This window comes from Camelus ferus, chromosome 12, assembly GCF_009834535.1.
Source record: "Camelus ferus isolate YT-003-E chromosome 12, BCGSAC_Cfer_1.0, whole genome shotgun sequence".
In the NCBI taxonomy this organism is placed as follows: Eukaryota; Metazoa; Chordata; class Mammalia; order Artiodactyla; family Camelidae; genus Camelus; species Camelus ferus.
Window position 1 is genome coordinate 8613300 of NC_045707.1, and position 16372 is coordinate 8629671.

Below are 16372 nucleotides of genomic sequence, written 5' to 3' on the forward strand. Positions count from 1 at the left end.
CTGATGGGTGGGCCTTGACTGCCCAGCTGGGATGCAGACCTGGGCCTGGGCCCGGCACCGGGGGACAGCCTTTCCTGTCCACGGCAGTCCACGAGGCAAGGGAGTGAGGGTCAGGGCCCATTGACGCAGCTGGCCCCACAGGACTGCCCAGAGTTCCTAGGAAGCCAGCTCACGGAAGGGGACACACGATGTCCTGAGAAGGGGCGTGCAGGGAACCCAGCCTCATTTAGCCACAGAGCCCTTTCCCACAGGCATCACCGTCTCTTGGACCACGGCAGCCACTGTGTGCAGCAGGCAGCCACGAGGACGTTAGAGGAGGAGAGGGGCACAGAGGGCCCAGCTCGAGAGAGGGCCGGGGAGGGAGGGCGCTGTGGGCACTGTCCTGGGGGCCAGGGCCCCCTGGGAATTGGGGGGGCGGGGCTGATCATGGTGGCCTTTGAGCCAAGCCTGCTGGGCTAGGAAAGCAGGGGACAGGCTGTCCCATGACCCTCCCGCCTCCCTCCCTCCCTGTTGCAGGGGGTACATGAGTCCCGGGGAGTGACCAAGGACTACCTGCGCCTGGAGTCGCTGATCCAGAAGGTGGTGTCACCCTACCTGGGCACCTACGGCCTCTACTCCAGCGAGGGTTCATTCACGCACTCCTGCATCCTGGGTAGGGGTCTCCTGGGTCTTGGGTGGGGAGCGGGCTGACCACTGGCCTCGTCCACCTCTTCCCCCGGGGCCCAGGCCTCCCAGTGAAAAGACGTGCAGAACCAGGATCCCAGCAGGATTTGCGTTCCAGCTACATAGCTAACCTGTCCAGAGCATCCTCCAGCTGGCTGTGTGCTGGGCACTGGGCACACGGGGGTGGGTCACCTGGGATCCTTCCTTCAAAGGCTGAGGAGGACTCGGTGGGCAGACACCATAAGTGGTGTTGCAGTGACTCCCCTGAGAGCCCCCAGAGGCCCCGTCACCCCCAAGGAGCTCCCATCCATACTCAGTCCTGAAAGTCAGGAGTTGTCCAGGCAGAGGACACAGCACATGCAAAGGCCTGGAGCGCAAGAAATCCGGCCTTTTTGGGGACTCATGGGGGCGTGGACGGGTTGTGGGGTGGGCGTGGCCTGGCGTTGCTCCTTTACCAGATGGGCTTGGCCCTGTTGGCTCATTCGGGGCTGTAGACTGAGCACCTGCTGAGCACCAGCCCCTCTTCTTGGTCCTGGGACTTCAGCAGAGACCAAGCCCCACCTTCACGGGCTCTTGTTCCCCCCGGGAGGCAGGCTAATGAGTAAACCATCCCCAGGTGAGTGCCCGAGGTGACCCCTGCCCAGGTGACATGAGGGCCATGGGCAGGGAGGTCGGGGAAGGCCAGACTGGGAAGTGACCACTGAGCCGAAGGACAGGGAGGGCCCAGCCCAGGGAGAGGTGCACAAAGAGAACCAAGGGGACAGTGGCACAGGGGCTGGTCAGCGGTGTCCCCTCGTCCAGAGTGCCCACCCACCTCAGGTATAAACCTGCCCGGCACCATGTCTCAGCTCAGGCGGGACCCCAGCCCCTGGAAGAGAACTTGGAGCCTCTGCTCTGGTCCAGGAGCGGCCCCTGAGCCACTCACTGTGCTCTGTCCTGCCACCTGGTGGTCATGGTGCAGAACTGCATGGCCCTGAATGGGCTCCTGAGACCTGCCCTTTACTATCCTCTTCTCCCCACCCCTGACCCCTGAGAGCTCCCAGCACACTCAGGATAAACCCCAGCCCCGACCTCAGGTGGTGCCCCGTCCGGGCACTTAGCACTGCCTGACCCGTGCCCACCCAGAGGGATATCTAGGCCCCCATACCTAGCAAAGTGCTGGCGCCTGGCAGGTGCTGAGACTGGCGACTTTCCACAGGTGGGGCACTTAGCAGGCACACAGGTTGCTGGCATGGTGCACCTCTGAACCCAGCAGTTGATGAGCCCCCACACCCCCGCCCATCCAGGCTGAGACGAGATCACTTACGGGGGTGGAAGCCCCAACTCCCCTCGCCCGGCCACTCCGCCCCGGCAGGGTCTGCACCAGTCGGGCTGTTGCCTGTAGTGGACCTTTTGTGCAGACCCAGGCACGCAGCAGATGCACGCAGTAGGTGCTCCCTAGCGTCTGGCCAGAGGGAGGGCCTGGAGCAGGCAGTGCCCGGAGTGGCCCGTGCCTGACGCTGCCACCTGTCTCTCTGCAGAGAAGCACTTCCTGCGCCGCTCCCGCTCGGGGGACGTCCTGGCCAAGAACCCGGTGGTGCGCTCCAAGAGCTACAACACGCCGCTGCTGAACCCCGTGGCTGAGCACGAGGCTGAGGGCGCGGCGGCCGGCGGCGCGGGCATCCGCAGGCACTCCGTCTCCGAGATGACATCCTGCCCCGAGCCCCAAGGCTTCGCCGACACGCCCAGCCAGGGCCCCGCCGGGACCTTCAGATCCTCCCCGGCCCCCCAGTCGGGGCCCTGCCCCAGCAGACTGTATCCGCCCGCCCAGCCCCCCGAGCCCGGCCTAGGCCCGGCCCGTGGCTCCCCAGCCTCCTCCAGCCCCGAGAACCTGGTGGACCAGATCTTGGAATCTGTCGACTCGGATTCAGAAGGGATCTTCATTGACTTTGGCCGGGGCGCTGGCTCTGGCACATCTGAGTCTGAGGGGGCCGGGGGCCGGCAGAGCATCGTGTGAGCGCCTCGTGTTTTACTGACCCCATGTATCTGGTGCGTGAGTGCGGGAGTTTTCTACTCTGTCCCATCCTGACCCCCGTGGGCCTCAGCCACCTGGGCATGCCTGAGCCTTGGCGGGAAAAACCGTCGCTGCCCCGGGTCCAGCACCACTGTGTCCTGGGGCGTCTGCGTGCCGGGCTCTCCAGGTGCCCGGGGCAGCCTCGTGTGTGTGGAGCTGCCATGGCCGTCCCACCACCCCTGCCCACCCCAGCCCTCCGACGTCCACACCTTGGAGACTGTGAATCCCTCAGCTTGGCCAGGCCCCCAGAGTGATGGGGTCAGTAGCAGACTGGCCTTTTCCCTCCTAACTCACCTCAGGCCACAGTGTAATCTCCTGTGCGTGACTCTGTCCCAGACTCTCTGAGCGCCGTGTCTTCTCTTTGCCCAAGGTGGCCATGGGCAGAAAGCAGGTGGAATAAAACTTGTATACCTGGCCCCCGAGCTGTGTCTGCGATGCCAGGCCCCAAGGACATCTTCCCAGGGTCCTCACCCTCACGGGGGACTCCCCTCCCCTCCCCCAGAGGGGGCAGGTTCCCAGGGCCAGCTCTGGGCCTCTGGCAGGAGCCTTCTGGGCTAGGTGGGGGACCCCAGACCCCCTTCAAAGTGCTCCCCTCTCGTGGAGTTAATTTTCTGTTGGAGGTGGGGAGGGGGCGCCCTCTGAGCAGTAAAGGACAGACCCAGGGCAGGTGAGCAGTGTGACAGGGTGCTGGAGCCAGGTGGTCGGGGGAGGGAGGTGGACGCCCGGTGGGAAGCATCAGCCCCCAGTGCTCTGCAGGGCGATTTGTCTGCGTGGATGAGGTTCTCCTGTCTCGTGGGAGGAATGGGCCAGGAGCCCCGGCTCCAGCCCGGGGTGGGGTGTGGGGGCGGCAGGGTGGGAGCTCAGCCCTGTGGTCTGTGATGGGGAAACATACCGACTGCACAGGGCCTCACGAGCACTCAGCGTTCAGAAGGTGCCCTGGAACAGTGTCCTGGAGAGAAGTAACCCCAGCCTCAGAGGAACCAGGTTTGGGGGGTGGGGACAGAGCCAGAAGCCTGTCCCTGGTCTGAGAATCAACAAGAATGCTGCCACTCAGCTGGGCTGGTGGGGCTGAGATCCCTGACCTGCCCCCCGTTCCCCTGCTCCCTTATGGAACCCGGGGAGGCCTGGGGCCAGCTCACTACTGAGAGGGTGACGGGGGAGGTGGGGAGCATTATCAGCAGGGTCCCCTCAAGGCAGAAGGACCAGGCAAAGGGTGGAAGTTGTGGCGGGGACCTGGCTAGCTGGGCTCTGCCTGCACCGAGGGGCTGGGCCCTGTTCTGCCCTCACCTTCAGATATTGGGGCTCCATTATGAAGGTCTGAGCATCCCAGGCCCCCGTGGGCTGCTGGGCCTGGCCTGATCCCTGGGGACTCTGGTGGCACCTGCTGGTACATAGGCCCAGGACCAGGTGTGACCATTGTCCACAGGGCCCCTGAGCTCTGACAAATCCCTCCACCCTGGGGCGAAAGGAGGCCCCAGACACCAGCCAGCTGTGCCTCGCCTGCCATGGGGAGACTGCAGCCCAGGGAGGGTGGGTGCTGAGTCCCAGGTCCCACAGCAGCTCTGGACACTCATTTGGGGCTTCTAGCTGGGGCTGCCCCTGCTCCCCAGAGGTGGGCCGAGCATGTCCATGTGTTATACCCAACCTTGTCTGAAAAATGTTTGAGGTGATCTACATCAAAACGTTATAATTGGTAAATCATAAGTGAAAAATCAGGACTAGGAAACACACAAATTAAGATAGAAGACCAGCTACTCCTGGTCTCCTGGTCCACAGAAGCTTTCACATACAGCCATATGGGCCTTGGTGGAAGATGAAACCCAGGTGTTCCTCCAAGAACCAAACCTTACAGTGATGGTCACATCACTGACCATGTCTTCCTTTGGCCGCCAGGGAGCTCAGGCCAAGCCCCAAGCTAGCTGTGGCCAACGCCAACCTATGGCCCTATGTCTGCCCCACCAGCCTGCCTGCCTTCCACCCCCAAGGCATGGTCTTCTCTCCCCACCCTACACCCCACCTCCTGATTCCGCACCTAATCGCTTCACAGCACTTGTCACTCTGAAATCCAGGGGTGGAAACAGGGATCGTGGGGTCAGAATCGCATACAGCGCAGTTTGCTTTAAGGGCAGAGTGGAAAGAGACTGGAGAAACTCCTCCATCTGCAAATTTACATCTGAACACGGGGGGGCCGGGGCCGTGGAGTGACTGGAGCAAGAGGAGCCCAGGGGTTTTAGCTTCATGAGCTCAGGGGAGACATCCCCCCAAGAGAAATGAGTTTGTCGTTAGCTTGTCTCCCCAGCCAGAAGGCAGCCCCGTGCGGCCAGGAGGCTCACCCGCCCCGCTCCCCCCAAGTCCTGGGCCACAGGCCAGTGCCAGCACGTGTTGGCTATTGGTTAACTAAGCGTTGGTGTGGCCTGGGCTTCAGCCGGGGAATCCTCAGTGGAACGTTGCATCCGCATCTCCAGGGCTGGGGTTCCAAGGACCGGCTCACTGTTTTTGTCTTTTGTTGCTTTATTTGTTGTAGATTTTCCAGGGTGACCTCTCACCCCCTCACCTCTCAAATGCAGAGTCTCCGGCTGGCCCGCACCTGCTGCTGCTGGATCTGCATCCCGGCCACACCCGGGGGTCCGCGGGCTGTGACCTGCTCCACACACTGGCTACGCTTGGGTTCCGGGGCGGCTGCTCCAAGGGTTGTCTGGACGGAAAGTCCCGCAGGCTAGTCAGTCAACAGCACTGCAGGCAAAACACACCAAAAAGCAGATGGTGGCTCACCTGCCCGTCCGTCCAGCCGCCTGCAGTGGGGGTGCTCGTGGTGAAACTCACATCCCCCGCCTCTGCTGGTACCTGGCCGAGGGCTGCTCACCCCGCGGGCTGGTCTTCATCCGAGGACGGCCTGACCCTCACTCCAAGGTCAGGGCGTGAGCACAGAGCTGGGATCTTATCCGCGGGCAGCTCAGAGAATCTGAGGAGCTGCAGTCCAGACCCCGCAGCCCACCCACCTCTAGGGGCAGGAGGGACTCCAGACTCCCCTCCCCTGGGGTCACGTAAGCCCTATAGTGTCTGCTGGCCAGTTGTTCCAGGCACTGTGTGGTCCCATTGGTGGGGCTGCTGGCTGCCCCTTCCCACCGGAGGAGCTGGGACTCAGCCAGTTCAGTGTCCCCGGAGGCCTCCTCACCCTCCTGCCTGTGCCCACCACCCCCGCCCGCCTAGGCTGCCTCTCTCCCCAGTCACTCCAACGGCGTCCGCGGCTCCCAGCTCCACACCTGGCTCCTCCCGCGGGTCAGCACTGCAGGCAAGAGCTCCCCTCCCACTGCCCCTGCCTCGGGGGCCAGGGCGCGCTCTGCAGCCTGGATGGAAGGCCCTTCTCAGGGAGGGCCTGTTGGCCTCCCCTACCTGGCTCCCCCTACACTCCATGCACATGCATGCACACCCACACACGTGTGCACATGGCACACAGCTCACCTCCCAGAGGCCCTTTGCTGCTTTGTACCTGCTCCCGCCGATCCTTGAAGGTTCTCCCGACCACCCGGCTGCCTGGCAAACACTCACTCAGGGTCCCCTGACTGCAAAGTGCTCCCTGGTTTCCCTGCAGGGAGACTCAGCCATGCTGTCCTGACCCCCGCCCCTCTGAACCGAGGGCCTGTCAGGTTCCCATGGCACCCTTGGGGTCCAGGAGACAGGAGGGTTAAATGAGACTTCCCTCCTGGAAGAGGACACAGGACAGGGACAGCGGGTGACCGCAGCTTAGGACCCAAAGCCGGAGCAGTCCCTGCCTCACATTCTCCATGAATGGCCAGTGCGCCAGCTGGCAGTGGGGGTCAACGGGCCATCCTTGGGGGGCCCTGCTGGTGAGGGCTTCGCCTTCCCTCACCCAGCAAACATCCTTGTCACTCTCATTAGACACCGGTAACCCCCTCGAGATCACGCTTCGTCCACGCAGAGAGAATTCTCTCTGTCTCTGTCTCCTGACAGCAGTGCCCCTAAAGCCATCCAGGGCCCCCACCCCCTCAGCGTCTTTTTTTGCAGAAAAGTCCAGCTCTGTCCCTTTGGTCTTAAACTTTCATATCCAGGCCTGGAAGAGGCTATCATATCCTTCTTAACAAACAAAAGCCCTTTCAACTACCAGGCTCCACCTGCTTTCGAAGGCAAGAGAACTGTGTGTGAGAGGTCACTTCTGGGACGGAGCAAGGAATTATAAACAGCTTTTTCCTGCCCCACCGGTACCAGCCTGCTGTTGCTCCGGGCCAGCACCTGGCCACAGATTCCCCCTTCGTCACCTCCTCTAACCCCTTCTCCCCAGGGCTAGCTGCTACCATCAGTCCTATTTCACAGATGACAAGACTGAGGCCCCGCCGCTGTGAGTGGTGAAGCTGGACTCTGTCTCAGCCCTGTCTGACAGCAGGACTCTCGTTCTGAGCTTCACTCTGACCGCTGTTGGCCCTCTGGCCTGAGAGCATCCGGGGGCCGGGGTACCTGGGACTCGTGGCTGGGACCTGTACTCAGAGGGTGCCCGCAGGTGTCTGCTGGATGAACTGAATCTCAGAGGAGCCTTTCAGAAGAAAGATCAGGCTGGATGTAGCTTACGTTTTTTCCCTTGAAAAAGATAAACCAAAATCATGTAATATTCTTAACTCCCCCCCGTCCCCTCCTCTCAGCTACGATTTCCTTTCTCTGACCCAGACTTCAGCTCCAGATGGCACTGATGTGCTCTGTGGCTTCATTCTTGGATGGGAAATGGTACAAACGCAGGTTACACGTGGGGGTGGGGGTGGGGGACATACCGGCAGTAGCTGGTGTGTCCTCGAAGCACTGCAGGGCTCACCTTTGGCATGTCCCTACGTCTGTCCTCAGTCCTTGGACTGCCGCCTGCCCCTGAACAGCTATCAGAGAATGTCTCTCCATGCCCCAGGGTCCCCACTTCCTTCCCAGCACCCCAAGGGGCTTCCTCAGTGCTGGGGATCCATCCTGGGTGCTGGTGTTAGGGGGCTGTCCGTCCCCCGGGCCTCACTCAGCATCTGGGGGAACTTCTGGGGCCGCTTGCTGTCTGCCAACCCTGCCCCAGCCTGGTTAGCCAGCCCCTTGTCCCTGGCATTGCCTGTGGGTGGGCTCAGTCCCCTGTCCCTCCCCAGGCCCCCTACATCTTGTGAACAACAGGGATCCTTTGGGCAGACAGAGAAAAGTGGGAACCTCTGGACTGATACGAAATCACGCATTTTGGGGGTGACAAGTGGTCTGGAGGCCAATAAAGAAAGATGGGAAAAGGTGGGGATCCCCCGTGTCCGAATGCAACTTTTGCTCATTATGCCTTCATTTCAATAAAATCAGCCTTGCAGATCAGAAGTGCCCGTCAGGCACCGACGCCATGACCCTTCCCATCCAGACTCAATAAGGACAAAAATCCCTCCTCCCCTCGGGAAGGTAGAGCTGGGTGGAGATCAGGGAATAGGACCCCAAGCCCTTCCCTCCCCACTGAGTATTCCGCCCATTCATTTTTACACCCTGTGGAACCAGCTTGCCGAAGAGACTCTGCAGCTGCTCCCCTGAGCCTGCCGTCTCTCCCCTTGGGAGCATGCTCTCCAACACTTAATAAATCTTCACTCTGCTTCCTAGGCCTCCGTGCCTCTTCTCAGGGATGAGGGACAGGAACGTAATCACCGGCAACAGTCCCCGTCACTCAAACTGCCACCAGCACCGACAGCAGCCCCCGTCCCAGGTACTTCACCTTGCAGCCACTGCAGCTCCCTCGCCTCCCCCCACGCCTGAGCTGCCCGTCTAGGCTGCCCTTTCCTGCATAATAAATTGCAGGGCCGCCTCCTCTCTTACGGTATAGGTCACAGTGGCGGAGCCTGGTCACTGTCTGGGCCCTGGGTTTATTCTGGGTAAACCCGCGGTCTGGCCCCCCGGGGCAGAGAGACTGGGAAGGTGGGGAATCCCAATAGAGCAAGGGCATTTGAAAGGTGCAGGGTGTCAGAGGACACAACCACGTTCCACCTTGATGTCAAAAAGGCATCAAGAACATGACCTGCTCAGTTGCAAGTCAAAAGGGTTTTGACAGTCAGGTCCAGACAACCCCAGAAGACATGGTGGAGCGTGCACATGGGTTAGACTCGGCTGGCAGGCAGTGCTAGCAACCAGATGCACTTGCTCTGAAATACGGACCAGCGCACAGGATAGGAGGCCAGGGCGTCAGGAAATGCGGCTGGGGTTCCTGGCTTGGCTACACAGCCACCAAGAAAGCCTCTTACCTCACCGGGTCTCAGGTCCGGGTCCACAAGGGAGAGAGTGGGAACGTGGCCCTCCTGCCCGTGCCCACGCTTAGCAGGAAAACCTTGATTTCATGGTTTTAATAAAATTCAAAGCAGACCAAATCTTGGCTCCAGCAGCTGGTGGGGAGAGTTAATTTGGGAGAAAACAAATGAGAAGCCCAAGGCCGGGATCGGCTGTGGGGGTGGGTCTTTATTTCCTCCTTTCTTCGAGCTCCCATCCCCCAGTGCTTATTAACGTGGAATTTGCTGCTTGGGGGAGAAGCAACTCTCCGACTTCATAAACATTTGCACGGAGCAAATTTAATAAAGCCGGGAATAATACCATTCAGATGTAATTCCTTCATTTTGCATTATTATTCTTGCTTTGCTACCGCAAAGTGCTTGAAATGCAAGGAGTTATTGTTACAGCAACAAAAGGAAATGACTGACTGGTGGGTTACTGATTAGACGTGCTTGGGGAAAAACAGAAGAAAGTCCCTAAAAGGGAGCCGGCCTGGGTCTCACAGTTCCTTTTTAACTTTTTTTCCTTTTATTATGAATGGCGGGATACACCTGCAATTTTTTCCCCTACTATCTTTCTGTATTATCGCTTTATTTGTACCTATTTTAATATCACTAAGCTATGGTCATGGAATTTGTATGAGATTTTTGCAAAACACAAGTGCGAGGAGGGTGGCCTTCCCCTGACATCTCGTACGTAGTACCTTGAAATTAATGCTGCCAGCCGCAGACCAACCGGGGGCTGTTTTATTTCTGTTCAAAGTCACTTTTTGAAACAGAAAACCTGCAAATTGTCCGGCTTTCATGAGACTGATCTTACACTGGGAATAAAAAAAGATGTTTACATTCCAGAAAAGGAAAAGAGAACCCAGCACAAAGCACTAGACAAACCCAGCCAGTGTGTGAGTCACCGGCATGAGTTTTGTCCTAGAAATAGGCCCCCTTCCTGATCCAGCCTCGGGCTCAGATCTGCGGGGCTTAGAGGTCAGACAGTTCCGTCCGCTTTCTCACCACCCATGTCCTTCGGGATCAAGGAAAGTTCAGATACTAATAACTTGCAAGGGTGCTGTGTGAGGTGAACAGGCCCAAGTGCTAGGATGGTTACAAATTCTTTGCACAGAAAAAGGCAACTGCATGGGTGACGATAGGGAGAAACTGAGGTCATTCATACATTCATATTTTTTGTTTTTTGGGGTTTTTTTCAGGGGGCGGTAATCAGGTTTATTTATTTTAACAGAGACACTGGAGATTGAACCCAGGACCTCGTGCATGCTGAGCACACGCTCTATTACTGAGCTACACCCTCCACTCCCATTCATTCATATTAACTGGGGACAGTGGCTACTCAATACTGGGCACAGGGCTAGGCCCCTGGGGATACCTCAGTGAGCAATAGTCTCCTGGTGCTGGCCTGAAGTAGAAGGGTGACAACTAATGTTTAGTACCAGGCACTGGTCCCCATTCATACTAAACCATATTCATTTATTTCATGGTCACCTTTAGCACAACTGGTGTGGAGCTGACTGTCTTGACTATGGGCTCACTACGGCCCCCTGAAGGCCTGCATGACTGGCTTAGGCCCAGTAACTTCCAGAGCTTGAACCAGCTGCTGGAGCAGTGGAGCGATATTACACCGACTGGCCTGTGCAATCAGACCTCATCTCTAGAAATGGGGAGGGGCCAATACATCTGACTGTCCTAGCTGCTGTACACTGGCCACCAGGGACCACAGAGCCTGCCACACATGACCTCAGAGCTGACAGCAGCCACACCACCTCCCACGTAAGGCAGCCCGGGATTGTGGGGCTGTTCTCACCCCCCCCCCACCCTTCTCCCCGAGAGCAGGGGGGAGAAGGGGGAGGGGCACTTGAGCAGGGACAAGACAGGATCTCAGGAAAGGATTCCCCTCGCTGCTGTGTTGACACAGATGGAAGGGGGCGAGGGCAGAAGCAAGGAGATGGCTTCGGAGGCTGCTGCACTGAGCCACGAGAGATGTTGGCGGCCTGGACCGCGTGCGCCAGTGCGGGTAGAGAAAGTGGTGGCACTGTGACACATTTTGAAGGAAGAGCTATCAGGCTTGCGGAGCACTGAGGGACCACACACGGGGTGTGAGAGAATGGGGGAGTCAAGGATGGCCCCGCAGGCTTGGATGGGGCTAGTGGAGATGGACATGGGAAGCCCAGGAGAAGAGCCGACGTTGAAGTGCAGACCTTGAGCTGCCTGCCAAGATCTCCCCGTGGAGATAGCAGGTGGGCAGTCGGAGGCAGGGGTCTGGAGTCAGGAGACATTAGTTGGGGACCGTCAGGGTATAGGCTGTATTGAAAGCAGGAGGCTGGGGAGTGATTACAGAAGGGAAGAGGTGCAGACCCAGCCCTGGGACGTGTCCTTCAGAAACTGGGGAGATGGGGGGGAGACTGAGAGCTGCACCAGAGAGGGGGGCGCGATAGACAAGGGGCCTGATGGAAATCCACCCTTAAAACCCCACTTCCTGAGCAGCTCTCAGGATTGGAATGTGACCATATCGGAGGACCCGCCATCTGCTTGCCTGGGGCTCCGGGCAGTCAATGGCACCTCCAAGGGTAACTGGACCCCAGCCAGGGCCTTCCTGATTATATGACCCCGGCCTCAGGGCTGGGGCAGTGACTGCACACATGCGCAGAAATGCAGCACCGGCCCCGAATGACCCCGGGTCATTCGGGGCCGGTGCTGCAGGAAAACAGCTCCGGAGGGGTAACGCGCGGGGCGGGGCGAGGGGCGGGGCCTGCGCGGGAGCCACGTCCGGGGCGGGGCCAGGTGAGGCGCGGGCCGAGCGGAGCCCAGGTGAGGAGCCGGCGGGGCTGGAGCCAGGTAGGGCCTGGGGTTCGCGGGAGGGAGCCCGCCTGTACCCGGGTGGGAACGCAGAGCGGGTTCTGAGGTTGGGCCCATTGCTCAGGTGGACACGCCGAGGCGGGGCGCGGCGTCAGGACGACGCGGTGCGATGACCGGCGGGGACCCGAGTGCCTGCGCTCGCCCCGGCCCGGCCCCTCCCCCTCCCCATTTTGCCCAAGCGCTCTCCTCTCCCTCCTCCCGCCCTCCTCTCCCCCTTACCCCTGCCCCTGCTCCCTGCCCCCTCCTTGCACCCCCGTCCCCTCCCTTTCTGCTGCCTCCCTTCTCCCGCGTTTTCGCGTTTTGGTTTGGTCCGGGTGGGCTGTCTCAGCCCAGGCTTTCGCCGGCCGCCCATTTCCCTCCTCTAATTCGGGGTCTCCGATCCGGCCGACACATCAGCTCCCTCATCCCGAACCTGGGAGGCGGGAGGCATCGTCCCGCTTCACAGATGTGAAAACTGAGGCACAGCAGGTGCTGCGCTCACTCAGAGGTTCTGGCTGCGGGCGCTGGCCCATTTATCACCAAGACCAAATATGCCGAAAACTTCAATCCGGAGGCTAATCAACCTCCAGAATCGCTAGTTAGGGGAGAGGCCCTGACTGCTTTCACTTTTCCCAAAACCAGGCATGGGGCCACTGTCAACAGCACAGGCTTGAGGGTTGCCCAGGGCCGGGCAGGTGTGTGAAGAGTGGCAGCTCAGGCCCCTGGAGAGGCAAGCAGGGTGGGAGGGGAGGAATTCCTGAGTCCTTATTTGGCCAAGTTGGGAGGGTGGGGACCCGGCCTTGGCTGTCTGGTGGTGCAGACTTTGAAGTTTTGTGTGAGAGGCTGTGTGGATTCCAGAGAGCGCGGCGCTGCTTGTCCGTGAAGTGTGGTGTTGACGTTTGTCCGGGTGAGAACGCAGAACATGAGACTCAGCAGTAAATATCCTTTGGTCGGTCTCTGTTGGTGGTTTTAGGGTCTTGTTTATGAGTTTCTCCTTTAATGCAATGACTATTTCTCAAACTAACACCAGGGCAGGGGCCAAGGGGTGAAGAGGGACACGGGGCACCACCTGAGCCCAGCTAGTCCTTGAGGACAGCCCCCTCCCCAGTCCCTGCCCACAGAGGACCCAGAGTCTAGCCTTTGTGCGACAGAAGGAAACTAGGGGCTTATAGGAGATCAGGGACAGCTTCCTGGAGGAGGCGACCATTGAGCTGGAGGATGGATGAGAGATAGGCAGAGGAGGTGTGGCACGTTGAGGTCACACACAGGCTGGTTGGCTTAGTTGGCTGGTTGGGGATAAACCACCTGTGAGGTGGGGTTGGAAATGCCTGTGGAGTACCCGACAGGAGGAGCGGTAGGAATTTACTTGGACTCAATGACTTGAGTCATTGAGATGCAACCTCAGTGAGATTTTTGTTATATTTATTTATTTATTTTTTAGATTCCACATAAAAGTGAAATCATACGGTATTTGTCTTTCTTTGTCCGACTTACTTCACTAAGCATAATAATACCCTCCAGGTCCAACCATGTTGTTGCAAATAGCAAGTTTTGTTCTTTTTATGGCTGAGTGATATTCCATTGTATGTACAAACCACATCTTTATCCACTCATCTGTTGATGGGCACTTCAGTGAGATGTCTTGAGGTCTGGAAACTTGGCTAAACATCTCACAGACACACGGCATCTCCCTGACAAGCTAGTTCCAGCTGACTTGGTGGGGGGCATGCCGTAGATGGTGGCTTCTGTTAAAGAGAGGACAGCAAGAGCTCAGGCCACCGTGGAGGTGCCCAAGGTACAGATCTGTTCTCTGATTTTGCCCTCTTTCACTGATGGGGAAACAGGCAGCAGGAAGGTGAGAGCCGCAGGAAGAGTCAGAGACTTGAGCAGGTCACTTTCTCTCTTGGGGACTCAGCTTCCTGACCTGTAAAGTGACCTTCTTGGCCGTACTTCCCCCAAAGGGTCATGGTCACCTTTTGCTAATGGCTCTCAGGCTCCAACTGCACAACTGGTTGCCTCGTTCCTCACTCCCGCCATCCTCATGAGGCAGGAACTGTTACAGTCCCCTTTTACAGATAAGGAAACTGAGGCAGGGAGCTTTAGGTGACTTTCCGAAGTCACACGGCCAGTGAGTGGAGAGCCGCAGTGTCCACACCCTCCCCACCGGCACTGAGGTCTGCCTCCTGGGTGGAGACATTCCAAGCCTGCCAGTGACTGCCTTCAGATCTCTGTGAAGTTAGCATGTCGATATAGAAATGTCTAGAGGTTTTTTTCAGACCAATTTTTCAACTTTTCCCTCAATTCCTTTGATTAAAATTGATGCTCAAAGAAGATGTGCCCCACGCATCCAGAGCTTCGAGGCCTCCAGGCGTGCCTTTGAGGGTCCCCTTCTGGCCCAGGCACTGTGGGAGTAGGGATGGCCTCAGAGATGCCGTGTGGGGCTCAGCTGCAGGCAAACACGATGCTCCCGGGTCCTGCCCCAGCCACCTTCGTGTGCGGCTTGTGGAGCTGCTGGCAGCTGGACCTGGCCACTGTCCAGGTTTCTGGGTCCCTGAAAGGCAGGAGACCTGGCTGAGTCAGGTCCCTGTTGTCTCACCTCTCAGACAGGCATCGCAAGCAGCAGGTGGTCCTGAGGCTCAGAGGAAATAACGTGGGTGCTCAGTGCAGGCCGAGCGGTGCGCTGGTTAACAGCTGATACTGGAGCCTGACTCCCCGACCCAGCCAGGATCCTGACCATGCGACTTTGAATTGCTGACCCGAGTTACTTCTGTGCCTCAGTTTCCCCAACTGTAAAATATGAACAACGTTATCTCCTATCATAGGGTTATTGGGAGAAACAAATGAGTTAATTTGCATAAAGTGCCTAAAACAGGCTGTGGCATCTTTACAGGTGTTTACATTTGTTTGTGCTAGATCCCCCCCCCCACCATCACCCCCAACCAGGGGAGACGGGTGAGGACTGAGCTTGTGGGTAGCCTGTTCTGCCCGGGCTGGGGCCAAGTGGTTCTCTCTTCAGTGCCCCTGGGCAGAGTAAGGCTTGAGAAGTTTGCTTCAGTCAGAGCCCGTGACTGGTGACTGTCCATCCAAAGGAACTGGTTTGGCAGGTCAGGAGTCCAGGAACTCCTGGGGACTGCCCCGTCCCTTCCCCCACCCGGTCGTGGAACTGAAGCCAGGGACACACTGGCAGGCAGGAGGCTGTCTGGGCTGGGCCATTTGTCCTCTACAGAAAAGCTTCATTTCAGGTGGCTGAAGGCAGAAGGCGGAGGCTTGAACCAGCCGGGCAGGTGTGGGGCTTCTGGAAAGCGCCTCCTCTCTGGGCCGTGGTCTCTGTCAAGTCGTAGGTGCCTCCGAGACCCCCGCAGCTGTGAGGGTCTCTGCTCCCCCCGGGCCCCTAAAGCTGCAGGGTCACCGCATTTGCTTCTGTGCTGTTATAGCACCTTGCATCTAGGGTGGGGGGCTTTGGGGATTTACTCAAAGTTTTTTCTTTAAGGAAAATTTCAGATATTCAGAAGTGAGCAGGACGTCCCAGCGTCAACCACTGCCTCCCGCCGCCTTCCCATTCCGTTCCCCCACCTGCTCACCCCCCACCCAGCTCAGCCCCGCCTCCTGCTCCCGTATCATTGTAATACTTGTTCTCCATAAACACTGCAGTGTGCCTCCCCTTATATCACGTGACCACAATACTATTATCACACTTAAAACAACAGTAATTCCTTAATAGCCAATACCCAGTTGGCAGTCAGATTCCCAGTTGCATCAAATATAAAAATAAGGTTAATCTGTCTTCTGACCATGCCTCGCCTCTTGAGGAGTGGTCTGTCCTTGGCTCCCACAGCCCTGGTGACTCTTACGATGCATTAGCCTTGGAGCGCCTGACCTTTCAGTGTGCTGTCACACCTGTCACTTTATCTGATCTTCTTCAAGGCACTGGCCAGACAGAGCTTGTGCCCATTTCACAGACGGGGAAGTGGGGTTTAGAGGGGCAGACTGACCTCAGCAGGGAGGTACCCTGAGTAGGGGTGACCCAGGCTGGAACCTTTTCCTCTGACTCTTCGTCCATGCTGTTTGCTCACGGCGCCAGCGTGGAGGTACAGAGGGGTTTCTGGGTGGGGTGCAGAGGGGATCAGAACCAGGTCCCTGGCTCTGGGAGGTATGGGTGGCCTGACCTTCCCCCAGGGACCTGGGGTGCTTTTCTCTCTGGCTACATGGAGGGAAAATCTTTATTTGACTCAGCTAAGCTCTAACCAGATCTTTCCATACAGAGACATCTGAAGGTAGAGGGGTTTTGGGCCCTGTGGGTCCCACTTTGATTTCCAAGGAGGCCAGTGTGGAAGGTAGATTTGAATTCAGACTGAATTATTGAACTGGACTTGAGCCAATGCTAGTAATAGGAACCACCTATGGATCATTGACCGCCTGCAGGAGCTATGTGTTCCAGGTAGTGTAGACAGCATGTGCAAAGGCCCTGAGGTGGGAACAGCTTGGCGTGTTTGAGGGGCAGCCCTGAGGCCTGTGTGGCTGGAGCAGAAAGAACAAGGGTGGA

General features: G+C 58.2%; 2 protein-coding genes across 4 annotated transcripts in view; both read left to right on the top strand.

The window, feature by feature from the left end:
• Positions 1-3133, top strand: part of PRR5 (proline rich 5) — a 50999-nt gene extending 47866 nt beyond the window's left edge. For all 3 annotated transcript variants that reach the window (XM_032492414.1, XM_032492415.1, XM_032492413.1), the window contains 2 exons: positions 517-652; positions 2184-3133. In XM_032492414.1, coding sequence (XP_032348305.1) covers positions 517-652; positions 2184-2659 — 612 coding nt within the window. In that variant the 3' untranslated portion in view covers positions 2660-3133. The remainder of the gene's footprint in view (positions 1-516; positions 653-2183) is intronic.
• An 8642-nt stretch (positions 3134-11775) lies between these two features.
• The window catches only part of ARHGAP8 (Rho GTPase activating protein 8), a 53749-nt gene continuing 49152 nt past the window's right edge, over positions 11776-16372 (top strand). The window contains 1 exon segment of the mRNA XM_032492412.1: positions 11776-11829. The gene's annotated coding sequence lies outside the window, so the exon portion shown is untranslated.